The following is a 26,348-nucleotide window of genomic DNA, read 5'->3' as shown; positions in this document are numbered from 1 at the left end:
GTGAAACTGTGAGTCCATTAAACCTCCTTTCCTTTATAAATTACCCTGTCTTGGGTATGTCTTCACTAACAGTGAGAGAACAGACTGTTAAAGTAAATTGATACTAGTAGAGTGGGGTGCTGCTATGAGGATACCCAAAAGTGTGGAAGCAACTTTGGAACTGGGTAACAGGCTGAGGTCGAAACAGTTTGGAGGGCTCAGAAGAAGACAGACAGGAAAATGTGGGAAAATGGGAACTTGCTAGAGACTTGGAGGGCTCAGAAGACAGGAAGATGTGGGAAAGTTTGGAGCTCCCTAGAGACTTGGCTTTGACCAAAATGCTGATAATGATGTGGACAGTGAAGTCCAGGCTGACGTGTTCTCAGATGGAGATGAGGAACTTGTTGGGAAATGGAGCATAGGGGACTCTTCTTATGTTTTAGCAAAGAGACTGGTGGCATTCTGCCCCTGCCCTAGAGATCTGTGGAACTTTGAACTTGAGAGATATGATTTAAGGTATCTGGTGGAAGAAATTTCTAAGCAGCAAAGTGTTTGAGGTGATTTTCGGTGCTCTTAAAAGCATACAGTTTTATTCATTCACAAAGATATTGTTTAGAATTGGAACTTATATTTCCATAGAAGAGGGAAGCAGAGCATAAAAGTTTGGAAAACCTGCAAACTGATAATGCAATAGAAAAGAAAAACCCATGTTCTGAGGACTGCAGAAATTTGCCTAAGAAAGGAGGAGCCAAATGTTAATCGCCAAGACAATGAGGAAAATGTCTTCAGGATATGTCAGAGGTCTTCACAGCAGACCCTCCCATCACAGGCCTGAAGGCCTAGGAGGTAAAGATGGTTTTGTGGGCCAGGCCCAGGGCCTTGCCACTTTTTGCAGTCTTGGGACTTGGTTCCCTGCCTCCTAGTAATGGCTAAAAGGTGCCAACATACAACTCAGGCCATTGCTTCAGAGGATGCAAGCCCCCAAGTCTTGGTGGCCCCCATGTGGTATTGGGCCTGCTAGTGCACAGAAGTTAAGAATTGAGGTTTGGGAACCTCTACCTACATTTCAGAGGACGTATGGAAATGCCTGGATGTCCAGGCAGAAGTGCGCTGCAGAGACAGAGCCCTCATGGAGAACCTCTGCTAGGGTAGTGCAGCAGGGAAATGTAGGGTAGGAGCCCCTACACAGAGTCCCCACTGGGGCACAGCCTAGTGGAGCTGTGAGAAGAGGGCCACCATCCTCCAGACCCCAGAATGGTAGATCCACCAACAGTTTGCGTGTAGGACCTGGAAAAGGTGCAGAAAGTCAATGACAGCCCATGAAAGCAGCCAATGGGGGGCTATACCCTGCAAAGCTAAACGGGCAGAGCCTGCCCAAGGCTATGGAAGCCTGCCTCTTGCATCAGCATGACCTGGATGTGAGACATGCAGTCAAAGGAGATCATTTGGGAGCTTTAAGATTTGACTGCCCCACTGGATTTTGGACTTGCACAGGGCCTGTAGCCCCTTTGTTTTGGCCAATTTTTTCCATTTAGAATGGTTGTATTTACCCAGTGCCTGTACCCACATTGTAACTAGGAAGTAACTAACTTGCTTTTGATTTTACAGGGTCATAGGCAGAAGGGACTTACCTTGTCTAAGATCAGTCTTTGGACTGTGGACTTTTGAGTTAATGCTGAATTGAGTTAAGACTTAGGGAGACTGTTGGCAAGGCGTGATTGCATTTTGAAATGTGAGTACATGAGATTTGGGAGGTGTCAAAGGTGGAATGATGTGATTTAGCCCTGTGTCCTCACCCAAATCTCATCTTGAACTGTAGCTTCCATAATTCCCACATGTTGTGGGAGGGACCCGGTGAGAGGTAATTGAATTGGGTGGGGGAGTTTCCCATGCTGTTCTGGTGATAGTGAATAGGTCTCACAGGATCTGATGGTTTTATAAAGGGTAGTTTCCTTGCACACGCTCTCTTGCCTGCTGCCATGTAAGATGTGCCTTTGCTCTTCCTTTGCCTTATGCCATGATTGTGAGGCCTCCCCAGCCACGTGGAACTTTGAGTCCATTAAACGTCCTTTCCTTTGTAAATTATCTAGCTTCGAGTATGTCTTTATTAGCAGCATGAGAACAGACTAATAGAAGTAGATACAGTTAAAAATACTTGATATGCTTTGGCTGTGTCCCCACCCAAATCTTATTTTGAATTGTAGCTCCCATAATTACCACATGTTGTGAGGGGACCTGGTGGGAGAAAATTAAATCTTGGTGGCAGTTTCCCCCATACTGTTCTCATAGGACTGAATAAGTCTCACGAGATCTGATGGTTTTAAAAGGGGAAACACCTTTATTTTCTCTTTGTCTGCCACCATCCTTGTAAGACATGACATGTTCTTCCTTGCCTTCCGCCATGATTGTGAGGCCTCCCCAACCATGTGGAACTGTGAGTCCATTAAACCTCTTTCCTTTATAAATTACCCAGTCTTGGGTATGTCTTTATTAGCTCCATGAGAACAGATTTATAGAATATTTAACATCATTAGTAATTAGAGAAGTCAAATTTAAATGAGATACAGTTTGCCAGTTAGACTTGTAAAACTTTTCATAGATACTGTCTACCAGTGTTCTCAAGAGTCTAAGAAAATAATACTTCTATACACTGTTGTTAATAATCTAAATAGAATAGATGCTTGGTACAGAAGTTGGACAGAATCTATCAAAATTAAGGATAATGTCCTTGTTTATACCTGTATACAATTTGAATCTTTTACAGTGAGAATATCTTTGCATATCACCTGCGAAACATCTTTTTAATTCATAAAACAGAACCTAAGAGTGATAAAAGAAAACCTACACTGAATGCAAAATGGAAGGAAACCTACAGTCTCTGCGTTTGCAGCATACATTGCCGTGGAGTTTTAGGAAAGGGACAACAGCAGTGTTGCCTGGAATCATGGTTTCCCCTCCACTTTAGCACAGCTGCTTGGTCTCCATCTTCTCCAGCACCACTGTTAACATTCGTTTTATTGCAGCTGTCTGTGAATGTGTCTGTCCCCTCATCCCTGGTCCTCTAGAAGTGCGGTGGCCAAAGCCTCAGTCTGTATATTGTCTCATTGTCTCTGTACTCTTTGTGCTGCTGCTGCCTAGACTGCTAAGTAACTAATAATGAAAAGAAATATTTTATCAGTGGACATAAGTTCCCATAACAGCAGTCATCCTTAGGGACTCGTACATCTTCTAAAAAAAATCTTACAAGTGAATCTAATCAGCCACTCTAATTGGTGCTCAAGCAGGCACTGGTGATGGCAGCAGTTCCCTTTACCAAAGTTCAGGTTTCGAAAGATGCATGGAGCAAGGTTTGGCCCAGAGGTCATCTTCATAGCTCCCTACTTCCTTTCTTAGGTAGCTGTTTCCCTGATGCGTTATCATTGAACATCCAGCAAGTACTCTCCAGGGGTAAACCTCCAGTGAAACTCAAGAGATTTTACTTTGGGATGAGACTACATCACTGGAGGGGAACACTCTAGTTAATGTGAGATGGGTATCTCTGGTTATTGTAGACTGTAGCCTGGAAAGGGATTTTGGTCTCATAGGCTGACAGCCCTCATACTGGAGACAGGAACCTAAAGCCCAGGGAGGTGAGGAGTAGTTTAAAGAGTCTCTGAGTGGGGAAGCTGAGACACAAACGTCTGCTCCTGGTTCAGGGTCCAGGGCTCTTCTCTCAACATGTGCCTGCCTGCCTTCTCTGTTTGCCTCACATGCCATTTCTGTGCTCTCCTGAGATTTCCTGTAGGAGTTTTTTTGTCATACTTATCAAGTTTACTCTTAAAAATTTAATCTTTGGGACAAAGTGTTCATATTGGGAACGGAGGTCAAACCTGTAATAAGCAGCCACATCTTACAAGCTGTGGCAGAGTGTTCTACCATCATTTTCACTTCTTGTAGGCAAGGTGACAATAAACTGCCTAATTGAGCAGCAGAGCATTAGTCAGCTTAGCTGTGGTGGCTTGGTGCCTCATTCAGTTCAGGCTGCTATACAGAGCAACTTATAAATATATCTCTTAGTTCTAGAGAATGGAAGTTCAATGTCTGGGTGCCAGCATGGCCAGACTCCGGTGAGGGTCCTCTTCTGGGTTGCAGCCTGCTGACTTCTCATTGTGTCCTCACAAGGTGGAAAGAGGGCAAGGCAGCTCTCCGGGGTCTCCTTTATAAGGGTACCAGTCTCATTCATGAGGACTCCATCTTCATGACATAATTAGGCCAAAGCCCCGGCTCCTGACACAGTCACGTTGGGGGTTAGGATTTCAACATATGAATTCTGAGGGACACGAAAATTCAGTCCATAACACTTGGTAATGGTCAACTTGTCTAGCCTCAACGACAATTTCCAGAATTCCCTTTCTTGTATGTTTTCAATCGGGTGGGCCCCAAGGGAGATTCTTACAGTTGGAGAACAAATGTGAGACAGCAGCCATTTTTATAACTCATGCATGGTCACTGTGTCCAGCAAAAGCTGGGCCTCACACCCTCTCAAGTCCTCCTTCAGCTTCTCTAACTCCTGGCTCTCACCAGGTGTGTATTTTTTCCTGTGATGAAGGCTCTGTCTGGCAAGGCACCCGTACCTCTAGTGCCAGAGGCACAAAATCCATCATCATGGGTGTCTGTCCTCATGGGCTTCAGCTCTTGCCTGTGGCTCCAGCTAGTTATTCTCTACTTTATGCCCATCTTCCTCGGGCTTACTCCTACTCTGTAGATTTCTAGTTCCAGCATCAGGGCAGGTAACAGCCTTATAAAGACTTTAATCAGCTCCTACAATTATAATAAATTCCTATAAGAAATATACACAAACACACATATAATTTCTAGTTATGTTTCTGTGATTGAACCCTGACTGATACACCCCCAGAAGCTACTGTCTTACTCATTATTACTTTATTAAGAGCTTCAGTAGTAGTTCTGGAGGATGGTAGACCATGGGACCTCTGGAGTTCTACCCTAAGGATCTAAAGTAAATTAAATACCCCATCTGTCTTTAGTGATGAAGCATCACTCAGTATCCAACAACAAAAAACCATAGCACTTGGGAGATAAAGCATCCCAGTCCAGTAGACAAAAGAACAATGGGCAGGAGGAACAAAATGGAAACATACAAGAAAAAACGAGTTCTCAATGAAAGCTGGGACAGGCAGTGGACAATGGATTCCACGTGGAGAACAGAAGCCAGAACTCCTTTGGAGTTACGGACACAAGGGAGCCCTGTGGTGTTGCCGTGCCTCGTGAAAGATGTGATGCTTTTGTTGTACATGACATATGCGCGTGCGTGTGTGTACACACACGTGCACGCACACACACACACCCTTCCACCCCACAAGAGTTTGGAAATAACCCATCTTCCTTGCTGCCCCAGGTGCCCATGATTCAAAGTATTACTCAATGTAAAAAGTCATTAAAGATGATATCTCAGGGAATGTTTATTTATCACCTACAAACCTGCAAGTGACTTTCAGGCTCTGAGTGTTTATGGTAAGGTTTCTAAGGTTCCGTATGTTTCAAAATCTGTTAGAAGCCAAATAAAAGGAGGGATTGGAGGAAGCCCCCTGAAAGGCTGTCCTTACGATCTCCATTGAACTGTACTTTGGAATAAGCCTTCAAATCTTGAAATGCTAAGAAAACACAACTCGTGGGGAAAGAATGAGAACAGCCTTCCAGAAGATACCTCCTGTCTGTGTTGTCATGATACTGATAGTCAAGAGTTGCCCAGAAAGTGATAATCTAATAAATGAAAAAAACACCTCAAACCCACTGTTTGGTTTTGCCGTTAGATTTTTCTCCTTGTCCAGGAGATCGCCTGTTTTTACTAACAGGTGAAAGACCTAAAAGCAAGATTTCATTTTGGACTTTTAAAAAAACACGTTTTTCCTAGGATCCTAATACCACTTTATCATAAACATCAGCTTCCTCTTCACTTTATGTCTCAACGACGTCACAGACAGTGATACTCATGATCATGGTCTTTGTGCAAAGGTTTCCTGTCTTCAGTATGGTTCATTTAAGAAGCCAGGAAAGTTTGTAAATAATGCTCTGTTTTCTTAAGTCAGCTTAATTGCTTCAAGAGTTTTTCTTAGCTCTGATTTCCACATTCTTCTTTCTCTGTTCCCATAGAACCCTTAACAGACATTATTCTTTTTATCTGATTTTGATCATTGTTTTTGTTTGATTCTCTGATTCCAGCAGACAATAGTAATAGTTCAGCACATAGCTTAGAAAACATACTTGGTGCACCAGTGAATGAATCTTGAAATATTCAGTCATCCACAAAGGCTGTAAAGAGTTTTCTGAATAGCTGGAGTTTATATGTTTTAAAATGAAAAAATGTTTATGGCGGGTTTATGTTAAGCTCTGCCACATTTGCTTATAAAAGAGAGTCTCTGAAGATGCCTCAGATCTTAGTGGTCTCCGTTCCTGAGCATCTTGATGTGCATCTTGGCACCTCTTGCAAGATCAGTGTCCAGTCTCCTTCCTCCTGCTGCACCTTGATTTTTTTTTTTTTTTTTTACTACTTGAGACAAGGTCTTAACTGTTATCCAGGCTGGAGTGCGGTGGTGCGATCTCCACTCACTGCAACCTCCACCTCACAGGCTCAAGCAATCCTCCCACCTCAGCCTTTCAAGTAGCTACAACTGTAGATTTTTGACACCATGTCTGCTGATTTTTTGTAGAGATGTGATTTTGCCATCTTTCCCAGGCTGGTCCTGGGTTCAAGTGGTCTGCCTGCCTCGGCCTCCCAAAATGCTGGGATTACAGACAGGAGTGAGCCACCACGCCTGGCTTGAACCATGATTTTTTAGCCACAGATTTTTGAACATATAAAACATCATTCTGAATGTACCATTTCTTTTCTTTTTTTTTTTTTTTTTTTTTTTTTTTTTTTTTTTTTATTAATTAGACGGAGTCTCACTCTGTAGCCCAAGCTAGCGTGCAGTGGTGCAATCTTGGTTCCCTGCAACCTCCGCCTCCCAGGTCCCAGATCAAGCAATTCTCCCGCCTCAGCCTCCAGAGCAGCTGGGATTATAGTAACGTGCCACCATGCCCACCTAATTTTTTAGTAGAGACAGGATTTCATCATGTTGGCCAGGCTGGTCTTGAACTCCTGATCTCGTAATCTGCCTGCCTCAGCCTCCCAAAGTGCTGGAATTACAGGTGTGTGCCACCATGTCTGGGCTGAATGTACCATTTCTTTCTAGACACAAATGACAATCTATTGCCATCACAGCTGTTTTCTTCACATTGAAAGAAATTAACACTACCTGGCAAAAAAAAAAAAAAGGAAATATGAAGCTTAAAATACTACTATGTAAGATAATATTAACTTTATTCTGAAATGCTAGTTATATACAAAGCCAGAAATCCTGGCTACTCCAGGATCATGAAAAGAAAAGGGACTTTAGAAAGAAAAAAATAAAATCTCAGGAAAGATAATTATTTTAATAGCTGCCCTCAGGAAAATGCAGATGAGGGTGAAGCTATCCCAAATTAGCAATTAGATAAATCTTGAGGATTAGAGAACAGCAGGATTTAAATTCCCTTTTCAAAAATGCAGCAACTCTGCTAGAAAATGAATGAATGTGATTGCAGCTATATATTTTTTTGACCGGTGCTCTTGCAGCTGTGGAAGTTTGACCCACACTGAGATGCCTCCTGAGTCAGCCCTTTCTGTGTCCTTGTCTCTGCAGCGCGAATCTGTCCAAGGCCGCCTGGGGCGCACTGGAGAAGAATGGCACCCAGCTGATGATCCGCTCCTACGAGCTTGGGGTCCTCTTCCTCCCTTCAGCATTTGTAAGTTTACACTTCCAATGGCGTAGTAGGTGACATGTGAAATGAACTGGGTTTTGTGTTCTCTTCCTTTAGTCGCAACAGCCTGCCTAAGGTTGGCAGGAAACAGTTGAGATTCTTACGCAGAGCCTGTGCTCTTAACCACTGGTCTATACCTCTGAGCTCACTGAACACTCACCAGCCTGAGTGCAGTGGGATACCTGCTCTCAAGGCCTGTGTACTTGTTTAGGATTTGACTATGTGCTTCCAGCAAAATTAATAACATTTAAAATAAATATTGTGAACTACAATGTGAAGATTTGTCTCAAGGTGGTAGATGACAAGTCACCAAAGGAATGGCCCAGTCAAACACAAGATGTTTTAGGTAGGGGTGACTGCCTACCTAATCTTTAAAACAGAGATTGTGTTATTTATAAAGACCATCAGACAAGAATATTAAACAGATTCCACCCCTCCTAGACTATGCCAGCAGATTCAAGAGCTAGGCCCCAAATAGGGTGGCTATGTAGTCAACAGTCTAAGATGGTAAAAGATTTTCCAAGAGTTTGTTAGCACATCTCAAAAAACAGAGCCTGGAACAGTGCATTCCAGCAGGCTTCCATCATGACCCTGATGAGGCCCCACTCACTATACCTGCCTTGACATCAGCCATTGGCCCTTTGATTGCGCTGTCTGTGTCCTTCAGTGAATCACAAATGACCTGGGCAGAGTGCTGTAATCAGGCACTGTGGACAGTACACAGAATGGCTTAGCCTTCCCCTCCCAGAGAGCTCATAGGCTAGTTGGGCAAGGTAGTCATAAAGCCAGATGGGCACCCGATACACCTGAGCAATGAGACAGACATCGTTCCTTGGTGCGAGCTGGGTGCTGAGACCTGAGGGAGGTGTCTACCTGAGTGAGCAGAGCCAAAGGACTTTGTTGTGCATAACAGAAACCAACTTTTGTCCACGGAAGCCCACAGATGGAGGGAGTTTACTGAGAAGATGCTGGGGGGATGTCATGGGATCCCAGGAGTTGCTGAGCAGCTGACACTTGGGGGGGACGGAACCAGGTCCTCTTGAGGGACTCAGCAGTGGCCCTTCTCCCTGGGTTACTGCCACTAGCATGGCTCTGCAGCCCAGGTGCTGGACATTCCACATTCCAGTGACTCCTCAGGCCTAGATATGCCTTCCATGACCCAAGACTCTCCCAGTTCTGTCCCCAGAGAATAAACCTGTTTCTAGAGACGGGAGAATAGATGTGAGTGAGGAAGTCACCCTGAGGGATAGACACTATCAGGGGCTTTCACCCATAAGTGAGTTGACGTGCGTCCTGTCAGTCTGTAAAAAGGGTTGTTGGGTTTTTTGATACAGGAGACTTTGTCTTTAAGCATGTAAATCACAGTATCTGTGTTGCTCACTGATACTTGAAGTGTCTGGGAAAAAAGTAGATCTTTGCTTGGACTTCACAAAACTAACATTTATGGTTTAGACCTTGAGGATAACCCAGAGATTTGTGCCATGCGGTAGTTTGTCATTTAGCTGAGTTTATACAGGCACAGGAATGAGACGTGTAGCTTGTGAAGGAGAGGCTGTCCAGCGTGGCAGTTCCCTCCTCAAAGCATACCCCAGGCTCCTTCCTGAACATTCCAGTGGCTTGGGACTGCCCTCCTCCACGCTCACTTGGGTCCTGCACATACCCTGTGCCTGCTGTCTTCATGATGAAAGCCAGGAGTTCTGCACAGCAGAACTCTCCCAGAGAGAGAATAAAGGATGAGGTGGAGGCTTCCTTTTCGGGAAACTCGTGGATAAGTTGAGGAAACAGACACCGGTGATGACAGTATGTGACAAGAACTAGGGTGTGGGGCATTGAAAATACCGGGGCTCTGAGAAGAGGGACCATGTAGTCTGCCTGGGAGAGTTGGGAAAGGCTTTGTTAAGGAGGTAGCATTCAATCTCACTCTTGAGAAAGGAGTGTGAGCTTAACCCTCTGTCAGGGAAGATCAGGCTTCCAGACAAAGGTAATAGTGCAGGCTGTGTTTGGGAAAGAGCAAACAATTCTGCGTGCTTGGAAGGGGGATGGGGTGTGGGCCATGAGAGGCTGGAATCCCAATCTGAAGGAGACTGGAGAACAGAATACACTGATGGCCTTGGTCCCACGTGGATAGTAGAAAGGCATCAGTTTCTTAAGCAGGACTAATGGTCTCATCAGGCCAGTTTTCAGAGAATTTGAATCTTATAAAACATTCCGAAATTAGGATTATAATTTATACTGTTTAAAAGGTACTTGAGGTTATAGCACATTGCATGTATCATCAAAATCATCATCTTAGCCATATAAACCACAGTTTAACAAACCTGATTATTAATGAGTTACTGTTACCATTTATCCCACTGTCTTTTCTTTTCTTTTTAAATTGAGACAGGCTCTTGCTCTGTCGCCCAGGCTGGAGTACAGTGGTGCCATTATAGCTCACTGTAGTCTCAACCTCCCAGGCTCAAGCAGTCCTCCCACTTCAGCCTCCTGAGTAGCTGGGACTACAAGTGTGTATACTACACGTGGCTAACTTGTTAATTTTTCTGTAGAGATGGAGTCTTGCCATGTTGCCCAGACTAGTCGTGAACTGCTGGGTTCAAGTGACCCTTCCTTCTCAGCCTCTCAAAAGATTTTGTCATTTCTCACTCCTTAATGCTTTTTTTTTTTTTTTTTTTTTTTTGAGACGGAGTTTCGCTCTTGTTACCCAGGCTGGAGTGCGATGGCGCGATATCGGCTCACCGCAACCTCCGCCTCCTGGGCTCAGGCAATTCTCCTGCCTCAGCCTCCTGAGTAGCTGGGATTACAGGCATGCGCCACCACGCCCAGCTAGTTTTTTGTATTTTTAGTAGAGACGGGGTTTCACCATGTTGACCAGGATGCTTTCGATCTCTCGACCTCGTGATCCACCCGCCTTGGCCTCCCAAAGTGCTGGGATTACAGGCTTGAGCCACCGCACCCGGCCCCTCCTTAATGCTTCTTAATAATCTGTTCGCTCTGAACACCCCCACAACATCACCTGCTGGGTGAGTCAGCCCTTACTGCCATGGCCCCCACCTCACCTCGCTGGGCCACATCCATGCTGCTCCTCAGTCCACTGTCGTAATGGGCTTTGTAGACCAGAGATCCAGCTGTGTTACCTGCTACAGATCCTGTAAGGTAGAATCCAGGCTCCTTAGCAGGGCTTCTTTTCTCCTTTATGTTCCAGTTCCTGACCTCTCGTTCCTGGTACTTACTGTTTCTGCCGTGCACAACTCATGGTTCTCACTGTGAGCCAGGTCCACCCTGTTAGCCAGCCATAATCTGTACTGGGAATGACACCTTTATGCCCCACCTCTGCCTGCTGCACCTGTCTCCCTTGCAGGCACCCCTCCTCTGCATCCCACAACTTTCTAGAACCTGGAGGTCAGCACATATCCCACCTTGCATTGTGACCATTGACTCGTGTCTCCTGTACCAGACTGAGCTGAACGGGTCATGCGAGAGGCTTTTCGTAAGTGCCTGTTCAAGTTGTTTCCTTTAAGTTACCCCATACCGAACAATGTGAGGAAAAGAGTGTGAAACAGTGTGGAGACTGATTTTGCTCCAGTGAGTATTGTGTGCAGTAGTTGTTTAAATATGTTCATAAATTGTGTTGTAAAGCAATTTACAGTATGGAATAGCTCATCAGTAGCTGTCTTGAAATTAAAATACACATACACTTAGGAGTCCACTACAATGCTTATAAGTGCCAATCCCTGTGTATTCACTTAATAAATATCTTAAAGACTTCTGTATCAATCATAATCCTAAAATGTTTACTGACAAGAATGCAGTTTGTCTTCAAATAAGGCCAGTTGGTAATATCTTTTTTTAGGTTTCTGTTTAGTACCAGCAAGACATGCCTTTTAATGTTTTTGGCTTCATGTTTGTCAAATAGACTTACTTAATACAGAACTTTTTTAGACATCCTTCAGACTGGACGTCATCCAGAATTCAGCCCTGCTTCATATCTCTTGGGTAGAACTCTGTGTCCACACCACCCACATGTCTGAGTTATCAGCAGCCAGAGTTGCCACTTTTGTCCTTCATCAGTAGGTCGTGTTACCTGCTGTGTTCTGGGAGGCTCATTTGGAGCCACTGTTGCAGACAGTCAGACTTCATGCCCAGAATGGCACGGTGTCATGCACTGCCGAGGCCTCACCTAGGAAAGGAACCCTGCAGTCCTCTTCTTCCCCGCAGCCATAAGGAGCTGTCACTCTGGAACCAAGTAGCCATGTGATATGACACTCCTGTCAACTAAAAATACAGCAGGCAGAGAACCAGCGTTTCCCATTCACGATAAAGATACCATTTCAACCCTGGGATTGATCTGGAGGCTGATAACTGGTACCACCTGTTCCTATTCTTTTTCTTGTTTTTTAAATGAATAAATCTGGAAATACATCCTTTTGAGAGCAATCTAACTTGTACAGTATGTTGTCAATAGCCTCCCCTTTGACCAAGAACATTTTCAAGAGCTTTGGAGAGTAAAGTCAAGGTACATTTAATTTGTATGCCCAGCACTTAGTGATGCTTGGTGTATAGTAGTCACCTGATAAAAGTTTGTTCATTTAAATCAAAGACTTCATTCTTTTCAGGTCTAAAATCAATTAATTAATTATATGATGTTTTCTGGGTTGTCCCTTTTTTTTTTTTTTTTTTTTTTTGAGACGGAGTTTCGCTCTTGTTACCCAGGCTGGAGTGCAATGGCGCGATCTCGGCTCACTGCAACCTCTGCCTCCTGGGTTCAGCAATTCTCCTGCCTCAGCCTCCTAAGTAGCTGGGATTACAGGCACGCGCCACCATGCCCAGCTAGTTTTTTGTATTTTTAGTAGAGACGGGGTTTCACCATGTTGACCAGGATGGTCTCGATCTCTTGACCTCGTGATCCACCCGCCTCAGCCTCCCAAAGTGCTAGGATTACAGGCTTGAGCCACCGCTCCCGGCCTGGGTTGTCCCTTTAAGTGCATTTAACGTTTAAGTTAGACTACGTTTAAGTTACACTATGGTTCAGAAAGTCTCATTATAGGAAAGACGTGATTATTTCAAAGATCAGTAGCTGTATTCCAAATCTGATATATGCCTCTGTGCATATATCAAGGAGGTACAAGTACTTCTGTCTTTGAACCTCATTCCTGTGGTGTTCATTGAGCACATACTGTGTCAGGCACTGAGTAGGCCCCGGACTGGAGCCTGCATAGCGCACTGTGGCTAGAGAAGCCTGGATTAGGATCCAGTACTGCTTCTTCCGGATGAATGTAGCCCAAGTGGCCCTGTGCTGGTCTCAGCCTCTTCTGAGCCCCAGGGTCACTTGGTCCTGTGCTAGTAGGTTCCAAAAAGTTCAAGTCTCTACTTTGTCTTTTCTCGGTTCTGTTTCAACTTTGTCATGTCAAACATGGTGTATACCACAGGCACATGCAGTCTTATGATGTGGCTCTGGCTGGAAGAACTAATACCGTTTATAAAAGCCACCACCTTAACCCTCTTCTTGTCTTCCCTCCCAGCACCAACCCTGCCTACCTGCCTTGGGGCTAGCCCATCTGTTGTGAGCCCCCAGGGTTTCCCGGGAGGCCATGGCCGGGCAACAGCTTGACATGGCGTATCTTGCATCCTGCTCATGTTCTCCCATCTAGCTAATAAAGTCACGGTCCTTGTGTTCTCCTTCCTCTCACCTGCCCACATCCTATACCATCTGTCTTGGCAAGCACTTCTCTACCTGTTCCTACTAGTCATCATTCTCTCTCCCCTGGAAGAACTTGACCCTTCCCTCCCTGTTTTCCCCATCTCGGCCTACTGCTATCCTGGAGTAGGTTTCTACCACCTACTCCAGAAAGCCTGGAGATGGGTTTCTACCCACATGTTAGGGTCTGTGTTCCTCTGCCCTTAAACCTTCAGCAGCAATCTTTGGCCCATCAGATGATGTCCAGACTCCTTTGCGTGACATCAAGGTCCACTGTGAGCTAGAACAGCATGCCCCTCGGGCTCCAGCCACCCACAAGTATTTGTCTGCATATTAATGCATGGAGGCTGGCCCCTTCTTACTAGTAGTGAAGTCCTGGGGACTGCTGCGCTTTGCCTCAGAGACTCTAAAGTAACTTGGAAAAAGAATATGGGAGAACACATTGGAGAGACCCCTTCGAGACCTCAGATCTCTAGGAGCCAAAATGAGAGAAAGAGAATAAACTTTGAAGTAAGACAGAGGAGCTGGGATCCTGCTTACAAGCTGTATTAGACTTGGCCTCCTTATTCTTCTTCTATAAGCCCTTTTTTCTCATTGTACACTGGCGACAATGTAACTAACTCACAGGATCTCATGTGAGATCAAGAGTTACAACCCATAAAGTGTTTACAACAGTGCCTGGTACTTAGCAAGTGCTCAGTAAAGGTTGCAGTTGATATTAGCAGTAGCAGCAATAGCATATAAGCCACTAGTTCAACAGGAGATTGAAAGCAGGGGCTGATACCCCATGGGTTTTCAGTCAAATCAGAATCTTGATGTCACTTCTGTGATGATGTTGCACTCTTTTCTTTCCTTCTGAACTGCATTCCCCCAGCCTCACACAAACAGCCCTTTGATTATCAAAAACCCCAGGTTTATACTTCTCCACAAAGCTTTTCCTAACCCCCTAGCTGGAAAGATTTCTGGTCATTGATCATACACTGCCTTGCACAAAAGATGCCACCACGTTCCTATAATTTACTTCCTTGCCAATTAGTTGGTCTTTGACTAAGTATGCTCCTTCTGGGAAGTTCAGCTGCTATCACTGTTTTATCTAGGAAAGCCTGATGCCTTGTGTAGGTTTTACCACTTGAGGTTGCTACTCAAATAGATGCAAATTTACATCTCTAACTCAAACTGAAGCATGCCTCTTTTTCCCCATGATTGAGCTAAGCTGCTAAACATAAATCATCACAGCAATAATCAGCTCTTTCACTCCCAAAGCTGAAGAAGGAAAAAGCCAGCAATTTCTCATGTGTAATATATGTCCACCCTCTCACCTGGTGTTTTATAAACATACTGTCTTAGCTGTCTTCTAAGTATCTGTGCCTGGGAGGGTGCCTTCCTCTGTTTTGTAAAATGCCAAGTGATACCACTGTGATATATAAATAATGATAATTAGAAGACAGCCTCAAATTATTTGACATTCAGATTGAAGGGAAAAGTAGTACTTTTTTTTTTGTAGTAACCTAGAACTTGGATCAGAAATGGCATTCAAAATAAAAGCATATTGGTTCCTGTCAGACAGGGATAGTTCAGACCTTCTCATATCTGAAGTCAGATATCACGAGATGGAATCGTGGGCCAAGTACACAGCCTCAGATCTGGGCCCAGGCTATAAATAACCATAATCTCTAGCCATGATACATTTGAAAATATCAGGACTAATAGGAGCTAAAGGAGAGAGAAGTCATGTTTTACCTGAAACTCCAGAAAAGTATTTAATAATCATTAACTCGGCATCACTTCCCAACCACTGGCCTCTGTATTTTGTAAAATATCCAAATACCAGTGTTTCTAGAATTTGGCTTGTCTTGACCCTGCCTGCCTTAAATTTTCAAGGAATTCTTCCTTTGTCACAGTTCCTGATGGTGAATCTGAGATCATTTGTTTGCTTGGTGGAAGGAATATCAGACCAAGAATCAGAAAGACAGGATGACAGGATATGATTTCCAACCCTGCCACTATTTTTTTTTTTTTTTTTTTTTTGAAATGGAGTCTTGTCTCTGTCACCCAGGCTGGAGTACAGTGGCTCGATCTCAGCCCACTGCAATCTCCACCTCCCAGGTTCAGGTGATTCTCTTGTCCCAGCCTTCCAGGTAACTGAAATTACAGTCATGCACCACCACGCCAGGCTAATTTTTATATTTTTAGTAGAGATAGGTTTCACCATGTTGGTCAGGCTGGTCTCCAACTCCTGACCCTGCTTTTGCTGACCCTGCCTTTGATTATGCTGTTCTTACACTTGGTATTCTTCCCTATCATCTTTCTGTTTATTAAAATTACACCAATTTTTCCAGGCCTAGGTAAAATATCCTCCTCAAAGCCTTTCCTTATCCTTCTTAGATAAAGAAAATGACCGGAAGAAAGAAGGGCATTTCTTCCTATCTTGTCTAGAGTTTGTGCCTGGCATCTGGGATCTCCTGCCTTTCACTGTATTATTTATCACCATCTTCATCAGTGCTGTAACCCCTTACCTTTCTGTAGGTCTTGATACGCTCACAAGACACTTTCACACAGATTGTGTCATTTGCTCTTACGCAGAAGCTTATAAGCAAGGAAGGAAATTTACTCCCATTTCTACAGATCAGTATTTCTTGAACACCTACTATGTGCCGGGATTTGTGCTAGGTGCTAAAGTTAGAAATGGTGGTATCTCCAGAAGCTTGATTATCCCGCATTTTCTTTCTTTTCTTTCTTTTTTTTTTTTTTTTTTTTTTGAGATGGAGTTTTGCTCTTGTTACCCAGGCTGGAGTGCAATGGCACAATCTCGGCTTACTGCAACCTCCGTCTCCTGGGTTCAGGCAATTCTCCTGCCTCAGCCTCCTGACTAGCTGGGATTACAGGCACACGCCACCATGCCCAGCTGATTTTTTGTATTTTTAGTAGCGACAGAGTTTCACCATGTTGACCAGGATGGTCTTGATCTCTTGACCTCATGATCCACCCACCTCGGCCTCCCAAAGTGCTTGGGATAAAGCCTCCCAAAGCCACCGTTGTTTTATTGTTGTTGTTGTTGTTGTTGTTTTTTATGGAGTCTCACTCTGTTGCCTAGTCTGGAGTGCAGTGGCATGATTTTGGCTCATTGCAACCTCTGACTCCTTGGTTTAGGCTGTTCGCATGCCTCAGCCTCCCAAGTAACTGAGATTACAAGAGCACGCCACAACTCCCAGCTAAGAGTGTGTGTGTGTGTGTGTGTGTGTGTGTGTATTAGAGATGGGGTTTCACGATGTTGTCCAGGCTGGTCTTGAACTCCTGACCTCAAGTGATCTGCCCACCTCGGCCTCCCAAAGTGCTGGGATTACAGGCGTGAGCCACTGCACCCAGCCTATCCCACTTTTACAAGCATAGGAATTGAAACCTAGGCCAGGCGCAGTGGCTCACACCTGTAATTCCAGCACTTTGGGAGGCTGAGGTGGGTGGATCACTTGAGGCCAGGAATTCAAGACCAGCCTGGACAACATGGTGAAACTCCGTATCTAATAAAAATAGAAAAATCATCCAGGCATGATGGCACATACCTGTAATCCCAGCTACTCAGGAGGCTGAGACATAAGAACGCTTGAACCCAGGTGTTGGAGGTTGCAGTGAGCTGAGATTGCACCACTGCACTCTAGCCTGGGTGACAGAGTGAGACTTTGTCTCAAAAAAAAAAAAAGCCCTAATAAAAGCGGCCAACAGTCCCACTGAACATCTATTTTAGTCCCTGGGACTTGCCAGGCTCTTTGCCACTTCTGGGCCTTTGCAGATGCTGTTCCCTCCACCTGCAACATAATTATTTCCACTCCTACTGACCAAACTCTACTCATCTTTCAAAGTTTAGTAAAAGTGTTGCCTTCTTTAGGGAGGCTTCCACTGATCACCCCCTCCTGTCAAGTCTGAAATAGGCCTGCTAGTCTCTTATGACACTCCTTTCATTTTCCTCACAGCACTTAGCACAAATAGTAGTTTTTAATTTTACTTTTATAGGTGTATTTGATATCCCGCCACCATGAGGACAAGGATATTGATTTTGTCTGTTTTGAGATGAAGTTTCGCTCTTGTTGCTAGGCTGGAGAGCAATGGCGCGATCTTGGCTTACTGCAACTTCCACCTCTTGGGTTTAAGTGATTTTCCTGCCTCAGCTTCCTGAGTAGCTGGGTTTACAGGCGCCTGGCTAATTTTGTATTTTTGGTAGAGACGGAGTTTCTTCATGTTGGTCAGGCTGGTCTTAAACTCCTGACCTCAGGTGATCCGCCCGCCTCGGCCTCCCAAAGTGCTAGGATTATAGGTGTTAGCCACCACACCCAGCAGATACTGATGTTTATATTAACTCCTGTACACTCAGTGCCTGGCACCATGCCTGACCCGGAAGAGGGACTCGAGAAATAAAGCGTTGAATGAATGAATGTGCGGACATCAGCCATTCAGGCAGCTTAGTAAATGCCAGAGGAAGGGCTAGAACCCAGATTGTCTGAAGCCCTAGTTAAGACGGACCTCACCGTGTCCTCTGACACCGCTCATGACTAGCCTCCACTTACTAAGTTGCACAGTTATAGGGACTAAGAACCTCAGTCTTTGTTCTTTATGGGTTCCTAAGACATCAGCACTGTTGGGTATGTTCATATTGAGGATTCGAAGGGTGGATATGTGTGTGGATTGGTGGACAGAAGGAATGAGAGGCAAACGGACAAGCAGAATGCCAGGATCAGGAAGGGGCAGGAGGTGGTCAATGTATGGACTCGTGAGGGGTTACACTGGTCATGTGGTCAGCACCTGCGCTGCGGCAGGCCCTGTGTTGGAAGGAAGTGGCAGTGTGAACATCAGCCTAGATATAGAACCTCCACTTCCCCCCTGATTAAGATCTAAAATTAATACCCTATTCTAGAGTTCTTGGAATAAACCTTCCATTTTGATAGGTCTTAAAGAATTTTCATTTTTATACTTCTGTCACATATTGGAACACTTTCATTATACATGAAAGCAGCTTTTATTTCTTCTTACTCCAGGCAGCCTGTTACTATAGCAATGTTGGAAGTATTTTGAGGTATTTTTATACAGTGAGTTCTACAAACTCCCTGCAAACTGTACATAATGTTTGGTTGAAATGGGCTATCATAGCCAAAATTGTCTCTCTTGTTTCTTTGTATCCTTTGTTAAACTTTTGCAAACTTTGCTATAACTTCATTCCCGAAAATGAAAGCTCTTATGTTTAGAAAAGAAAATAATCTGGGGGAGGGTTGTAAATATATTTGCCTGTAAAGATTGAAAATAGCTCTGAAAGAATTTTTTAAATTTTATTTGGGTACCATAAAGATATGATTGCTTCTTGGGGTCTCCTGGGTGGCTTTTTTTTTTAACCAAGAAAATGGGTGCAATCATAGCTTTCCTCTGTGTGTATCTGCAGGGTCTAGACAGTTTCAAAGTAAAACAGAAGTTCTTCGCTGGCAGCCAGGAGCCAATGCCATTTCCTGTGCCATATGATTTGCCTCCAGAACTGTATGGAAGTAAAGGTGAGACGCAGATGAAGGAAAACCATGGGTGGATATGCATAAGAAAAACAAACAGAGCCCAGGAGAAGCCTTTGGTCTCGGTGGGATCCTGGTTTATGGAACCCTCTGGAAGCTCAGGTTTGAAGAGGGCCCTTTGCCACCCTGTCTGGGGCCATGTAACCACTGGTTGGTCTTAGAATCCCTTTGCACTCCTATAATTACTATGCAGATCCTTCCTGACTTACAGTGGGGCTACATGATGATAAGCCCCTCATAAATTGAAAATATCCTAAGTCAAAAATGCATTTAATGCACCAAAGCTACTGAACATCATAGCTTAGCCTAGCCTACCTTAAACGTGCCCAAACCACTTAAATTAATCTACACTTGGGCAAAATAATCTAATACAAAGACTGTTTTATAATAAGTTGTTGACTATCTCATGGAATTTATTGAAGACTCTACTAAAGTACTGCTTCTATTGAATGCATACCACTTTGACACCATCGTAAAGGTCAAAAAACCTTAGAAATTAAAACCAAGAAATGTAACAGTAATAAACCTGTTGTAACTTACATTTATGCCAGGCACAGTGGCCCACACCTGTAATCTCAGCACCTTGGGAGGCCAAGGTGGGAATATTGCTTGAGGCCAGGAGTTCAAGACCACCTTGCCCAACATAGCGAGACCCAGTATGTAAAAAAAAAAAAAAAATGTTTTAAATGGCTGGGTATGGTGGATTGTGCCTTTAGTCCCAACTGCTTGAATGGCTGAGGCAGAAAAATCGCTTAAGCCTAGGAGTTTGAGGTTGCAGTGAGCTATGATCAAGCCCCTGTACTCCAGCCTGAGTGACAGACCTGAGACCCCAGCCTCACAGGCTACTCTGCTGCTTTTATCAGCCCTGAGAATATCTGTCTTTAAGGTGGGTCCACACTTAGCAAACTCATACAGGATGAGGTATATAATCAAGACACACTTAATTTAAATGGCAAATTATATCATCAATCAGTATATTCTCCACTGGAAGGGAGAAACCTACATGAGTAGCCAAATTATAATGTACAGGTTTCTGAGCCAGTGTTAAATCTGAATAGAGAAAATACTTTTTTTTTTAATTGGCAGATTTTAATGCCATCATTCATTGATACCCCAAAATCTCTTACCAAGCTCAGCCTTGCCCAGTAGTTTCCTTTGTTCCCTCAACAGTGTTTCACGGGACTAACAACTTCCCCACCCACTAATCCTTCTCAGCTTTCATAGTGAACCAAGCCTCCTTCGTCAGATGGGCCCATTTCTTGGATGTGCTGCCACATCTAACAAAGTTAATGCTATCTCATGCTGTTCAGTGTGCCAACCTGCCTCTTGCTGATGACTTTGTATTTCTCTAATCAATAGTTTGACACTAAGTTTAAGGAGGCATTCTTTTTCTTGTTTCTAAAGCGTGAAAGTCCTTTATGCCTCTCTGTTGAGTCCTCTAAATTTCTTGCATATGCATGTATATTTCGTTTTCTGTGGCAAGGTTATATAGATTTTTATCAGAATTTAAAGGAGTCGGTCAGCACCTTACTGGCCACCAAAAAAAAAAGGCAGGAAAACCCTTTTTAAAATCAGGCCATGTTTATGTGCCAACTCCATAACTTACTAAATAGACTTGGGCATTTAGTTACTTTCTCCAGGTTTTAGTGTCTCTGTCTACACAGTGAGGAACCATGAGTAAGTACCTATTTTATAGGGTTTTTGAAAAGATTAACTGGGATTATCTACAAAGTACTTATCTCAGAGTTAGCAATCAATAAATATTAGCTGCTTTTATCATAATTGTTGTTGTTAAAATGCATACTTCAGTGCCTGGCAGTAATAGATGTTGAATTAGTGTGAATTCCCTCCCCTTTTCCTTGGTGAGCTCATGATTTTTAAAAATCTAAAGCTCGTGCAAGTTTGTCCCTAAACCTGTGTATCTCTTCTTCCCTCTTTCGGCTCTGTGTTACACTTTTGTCTTTTCTCTCTTTCTCTGTTCTTCAGATTCCTTTTCTTCCTTTTTTTAAAAAAAAAAAAAAAAAAAAAAAAAAAACCAAGTCCTCCTCCTCCCTGTAAGAAGTGGGGACTGACTGTGATTAGGCTGTATCTGCTGGGGTCTGGCCTTGGGCCTGCACTTCCCACTCCCACCTCTGCACGCTGGCTGGATTCCACCCTCTTTATTTCTTTAGTCCTAATCTTCAAAGGACTAAGAAAGCAAAAATGGAAGCTCTAGAAGACTCTTAAAAATGTCTCAAGGTCCCTTTCCTTCCAGTAAAGTAAGCACTCCCAAGAACTTAGAAGTTAATAAGCAGGTATCGTATCTTAAATGGTGGAATGATAAATCTTTCATTTGGCCGGCAAGCAGAATGCTTTATAATGTTTAAATGGATTTTTTTTCCTTCAGCATTTCTTTTGAAAGATACTTATAATCTGAGGGTATGCTTAAGCTAACATAATCATAATAAATTTTTTTAAGAAAAGATACAGCTGGGCATGGTGGCTCACATCTATAATCCCAGTACTTTGGGAGACCAAGGCAGGCAGATCACCTGAGGTCAGGAGTTCAAGGCCAACCTCGCCAACATGGTGAAACTCTATCTCTACTAAAAATACAAAAATTAGCTGGGCATAGTGGCACATGTTTGTAGTCCCAGCTACTCGGGAGGCTGAGGCAGGAAGAATCGCTTGAACCCGGGAGGCGGAGGTTGCAGTGAGCCGAGATTGCGCCACTGCACTCTAGCCTGGGCAACAGAGCGAGACTCCATCTCAAAAAATAAATAATAAAGATACATACAAGAGACTGGAGCATTTTCTTTCATATTGGTACTACTTTGTCCTCTACACTGCCTCAGTTGCATGTAGGGTAATGCTGGTAATTCAGTATCACCAGTTCATATGTAACCAGCATTCCTGGGGAGCCACATGGACTATAGAAAGACATTTACCAAGATTGAGAAAAGTCAGTGGTTAAGAACATTTGAAAAGCACTTCATTTTCAGAGAAGTGATTTTCAAGCCATTGTAACACCTCTGAGATCTTGTTTTGTGTTTTTTAAAGTCAGAAGACTGTACAAAAAGCTTAGCAAAGGAATATACTGCTATGAATGAAGTAAAGCTCAATGCAAGAGGCTGCCAGATATCTTGAAACCAAGAAAATGATCAAAGTAAAGCAAAAGCCAAGACTGAGCTACCAGTATACCTTGCTTTGTGTAGTAGTTGCTGTTTATTCATTCTTTCCACAGATCTATATTGATAGCCCACCGTGTGCAGACACCATCTAGGTACTTGGAATATGTTGGCAAACAAGACAGGCACAAATCCTTACTCATCACACTTATGTTTCCCTTCTCCTGAAAAATCATACTTAACTAAACCCATTTTACTAATAGTAAATTTAAAAGAGGCCTTCCCCGCCCCCTCTTTTGCTTTTTAAAGAAGGGCTTGCTCTGTCACTTAGGCTGGAGTGCAGTGGCATGGTCTCAGCTTACTGCAGCCTCAAACTCCTGGGCTCAAGTAATACTCCTACCTCAGCCTCCTAAGTGCATGCCATCATGCCCAGCTAAATTTTTTTTAAATGCTTTGTAGAGATGGGGTCTCACTGTGTTGCCCAGGCTGGTCTTGAATTCCTGAGCTCAAGTAGTCCTCCTGCCTCAGCCTTCCAGAGTGTTGAGATTACAGGTGTGAGCCACCATACCTGGCCCAAAGAAGGCTTTTATAAAGCAAAATCACCTTTCTGTTAGTAAATCTAACACAGATTATTTCCATATGTTCCACTTGCTGTGTGACCCTGATTTGGAAGAGGAAGTAAAATAGATCAGTGTGTAATCTTAACCTTTGTTCCAAGGGCATCTGCTTTGCACTCCCTTCTTAGCTTATATTCACTTTGTTATCTTACATGCTATTGAGAGAGTAAAGGGTGAGAAAGAGATGAGCTAAGGGTGAAGTAAAGACTCTCTTACTTGAATTTAATAAATCATATGAATCCCTGAAGAAGTAACTGAACATGAAAAGCTTCAGAGGTGTTATAGTCTATTAAGGTTGTTTCATTTTTTTAATTTTATTTTTAAAAAATACAGGTGGAGTACTTAGATAGTATTTTTTTCTTTTAAAATTTTGACGTAATTCCAAATTTATAGAAAAGTTACAAGAAGAATACAAAGAATTCACATATATTCTTTACCCAGGTTCCCCAAATGTCAATATTTTATCACATTTACGTCCTCTCTCATATTAACTTATCTTTTTGAGAGAAAGTAGCAAATGTGATGTCCTTTTATCCCTAAATACTTCATTGTATATTTTCTAAAGAGACAGGCATTCTCTTACATAACTACAGTACACTGATCAATATAAGCAATTAACATTGATTCAAAACTGTATTCAGATTTCATCAGTTTCCTCAGTAATGTTCTTTATAGCAAAAGAGAAAGTTCATGAATTGAGTTGTCATGTCTCTTTCGTCTCCATTAATTTGGAACAGTTCCACAGTTTTTTGTTTCGTGACATTGACACATTGCATAGCATGGACCAGTTACTTTATAAACTGTGAGGAACATTCTACTTTGGGTTTTCTACTCACTGTTTCTTTATAATTAAACCCAGTTATGCACTTTTACCAAGAATACGAAAGAAGTAATGTGTTCTTCCTGGTGCATCGTATCAGGAAGCCCATCCTATTGATGTATCCAATGTTAACTGATTGATTGGTTAAGTTGGTGTCTCCTAGGTTGTACATAATCATTGACAAGTATATATTTCAATTTTTTAAAAAATATTTAAGTGGCTGAAACTAAACTAATAAGCTGCAAATGTAGTTGTTTAATAGAAGAGGTCCTTAAAAGCTGGTTGGCACATAAGTTATGCATAATGTAGATTTAACACATACATAATACACATAATCATCCAAAAGATTTTAAAACCATTGGTTCCTAAATGGTCTAACCATTCTTCTACTGTCTTATTAATTTTAAATAGCTCCCTGCATTCAGATAATAGCAAAATAAACATCAGTCTAAACCTTTTATAGTTATTGCTAGAGTCCAAAATCATAAAGTATTTTTCTAAGGGAAACAAAGTTGATTGGATTATCCTTTCCAAATAAAATGCACAGAAGGTGTATTGCTGTAAGCTGTTGGTGTGGCTGGGTATGGTGGCTCACACCTGTAATCCCAGCACTTTGGGAGGTAGAGGTGGGCAGATCACTTGAGGTCAGGAATTCAAGACCAGCTTGACCAACATGGTGAAATCCTGTCTCTACTAAAAATAAAAAAATTAGCTGGGTGTGGTGGGATGTGCCTATAATCCCAACTACTTGGAAGGCTGAGACAGGAGAATCACTTGAACCCAGTAGGTGGAGGTTGCAGTGAGCTGAGATCGTGCCACTGCACTTCCGTGTGGGTGATAGAGCAAGATTCTGTCTAAAAACAAAAAGCAAAACTGTTGGTATGTTTTATTTTTAAGGACCTGTTTTTGAAAGAGCTTCAGAAATTAAGCTTTTTTTAAGATGAAGTAGCCAAAATCATTTTTAGAATGATTTTAGCCATCTCCTTTAATAAAATCTATTTTTGTTTCGTAGCACAAACAGAAGGCTGAAAGTAAACTATGAGTTCAGCTTTTAAAATTACTTTGTAATCAGGAAGCTTAAATCAGAATTAAAATTGATTGTTTTGAAATAAATAAGTACTGAATTTTCAGCAAGTCGAATTCATCAGTTAGATGGTTGTGTTCTGCTCTATACAGTCACACATTAACATGTGCAGTTCACAGAGAAAGGTGTTAATGGGTTTTAGATAATACTGATACTGCAATTACAAATAATTGCATTTCTACTAACTTGGTAAATCGGTGCAAAACACTTCAGAGCTCTCTTTGGCATTTCTAGCTGGCATATGTTGTACATTCCTTAATTTCAGAGTAGGCTAATGTAAAATGGCATTGGAACTTTTAGGATAATTGGTTCACATCTTTGGCATTCCACCCCGCCCTCACACCCCACTTTGCTTATTCCTGGTATAAGAATTAAAAGTGACTGTTCAGGTGACAAATAGTGGCATCTGGAGGTCGTACATCAAGTTTCGCATAGAGATGACAGTGAAAGATGTATGTGTGGGTGTTTGGGCCTCGGGGTGAGAGCAGAGTCATAAGTCCTTAACCCATGGCTATTTCTTAGGGGGTTGGAGGAAAGACCTTATTACCTGGCTAAACAGGATTTCGTACTTTACTTGGATTTATCTGATTATTCAAAAAAAAAAAAAAATTCTTTAAGACCTACGTAGTACATAGGATGATAGTCCTTATCCTCTGAGTTGAGGGAGGTGAGCAATTGCAGTAGCAGCTAGCATTCATTAAGTACTTTTATGTACCAGGAACTGATATGAGCACTTGACATGAATTAATTCATTGTATCCTCACAACCCCATGATGCAAGTATAGTAGTACAACCCCCAATTTCCAGATAAGGAATCTAGGACACTCAGAGTAAGTTGGTCAGGGCCCCACTGGCAGTCTGGCTCAGTGCCCATACCCCCTTTCCTGTTACACCGTACTACCTCCCTGTGGACATCTAAGTTCTAGAGTTAACAGAGAGGCAGAAGAGGCACACGGTATGACCACAGGGAGGGATGGGACAGAGACTATGTACATAAAGAGATCAAAACCCCATAGGCTGTCGTTTTCATCCTTCCAGCCATGGTCTTAATGTAGACCTCCTCCTTTCTCACCCAGCCTTACTTACTTGTTCATCTTCCCAGTTCTGGTCTCCTCCCACTGGAAGCCATCCTCTATAGTGCTACCATGCACATCTGGTCATGACCCTCCCTTCTTTTAAATTCTTCCACTATAGTCCCGAAAAAAGACAGCTTCCCGTCCGCCTTAGCCTTGAGTCCCAAACTCTGACTGCATCACGATCATCTGTAGAATTTGATAAAAATGCATATTGCCAGGCCACAACCAGACCTACTGAAACAAGATCTCTGTGCATGTATCCTTGGAAAATGTACCCTAACAGGTTGCCCAGTATTTCTCATGTTAGCCAGGTTAGGGGACTGTAGTACAGAAATGAAAAAGGTCAGAACTTCACCTCCATGGCATGCCTGTTTGTCTGTCTGCCCCACTGGACTAGAATCCCTGTGAGGTTTTATGCCTGATTTATTCTCCTCTCTATCCATAGCACCTAGCAAATCTCTGGCATCTAGCCAGCATGTAACAAATGTTTTGAATACATGCATGAATTATTACAAGGCAAGTTGTTCTGCCATGGGACAATTTAGGAGGATTGCTTAAACCAGGTTTTCCTCTCAGCCAGTG

The 26,348-nt window shown here is 43.0% G+C and overlaps 1 protein-coding gene across 4 annotated transcripts in view; it reads left to right on the top strand.

Moving 5' to 3' along the window:
• Nucleotides 1-26,348, top strand: part of TDP1 (tyrosyl-DNA phosphodiesterase 1) — a 97,491-nt gene that overhangs the window by 56,422 nt on the left and 14,721 nt on the right. For 3 of the 4 annotated variants that reach the window (XM_010350583.3, XM_003939869.4, XM_074393479.1), the window contains exons 14-15: nucleotides 7,704-7,806; nucleotides 18,942-19,047. In XM_010350583.3, coding sequence (XP_010348885.3) covers nucleotides 7,704-7,806; nucleotides 18,942-19,047 — 209 coding nt within the window. Of the gene's footprint in view, nucleotides 1-7,703; nucleotides 7,807-11,179; nucleotides 12,475-18,941; nucleotides 19,048-26,348 lie in introns of those variants that run through there. The other variant, XM_074393480.1, reaches the window with a different exon arrangement.

The sequence above is a fragment of the Saimiri boliviensis genome, chromosome 2, assembly GCF_048565385.1.
Source record: "Saimiri boliviensis isolate mSaiBol1 chromosome 2, mSaiBol1.pri, whole genome shotgun sequence".
Lineage (NCBI taxonomy): Eukaryota > Metazoa > Chordata > Mammalia > Primates > Cebidae > Saimiri > Saimiri boliviensis.
This window is presented reverse-complemented; position numbering and strand designations above follow the sequence as displayed.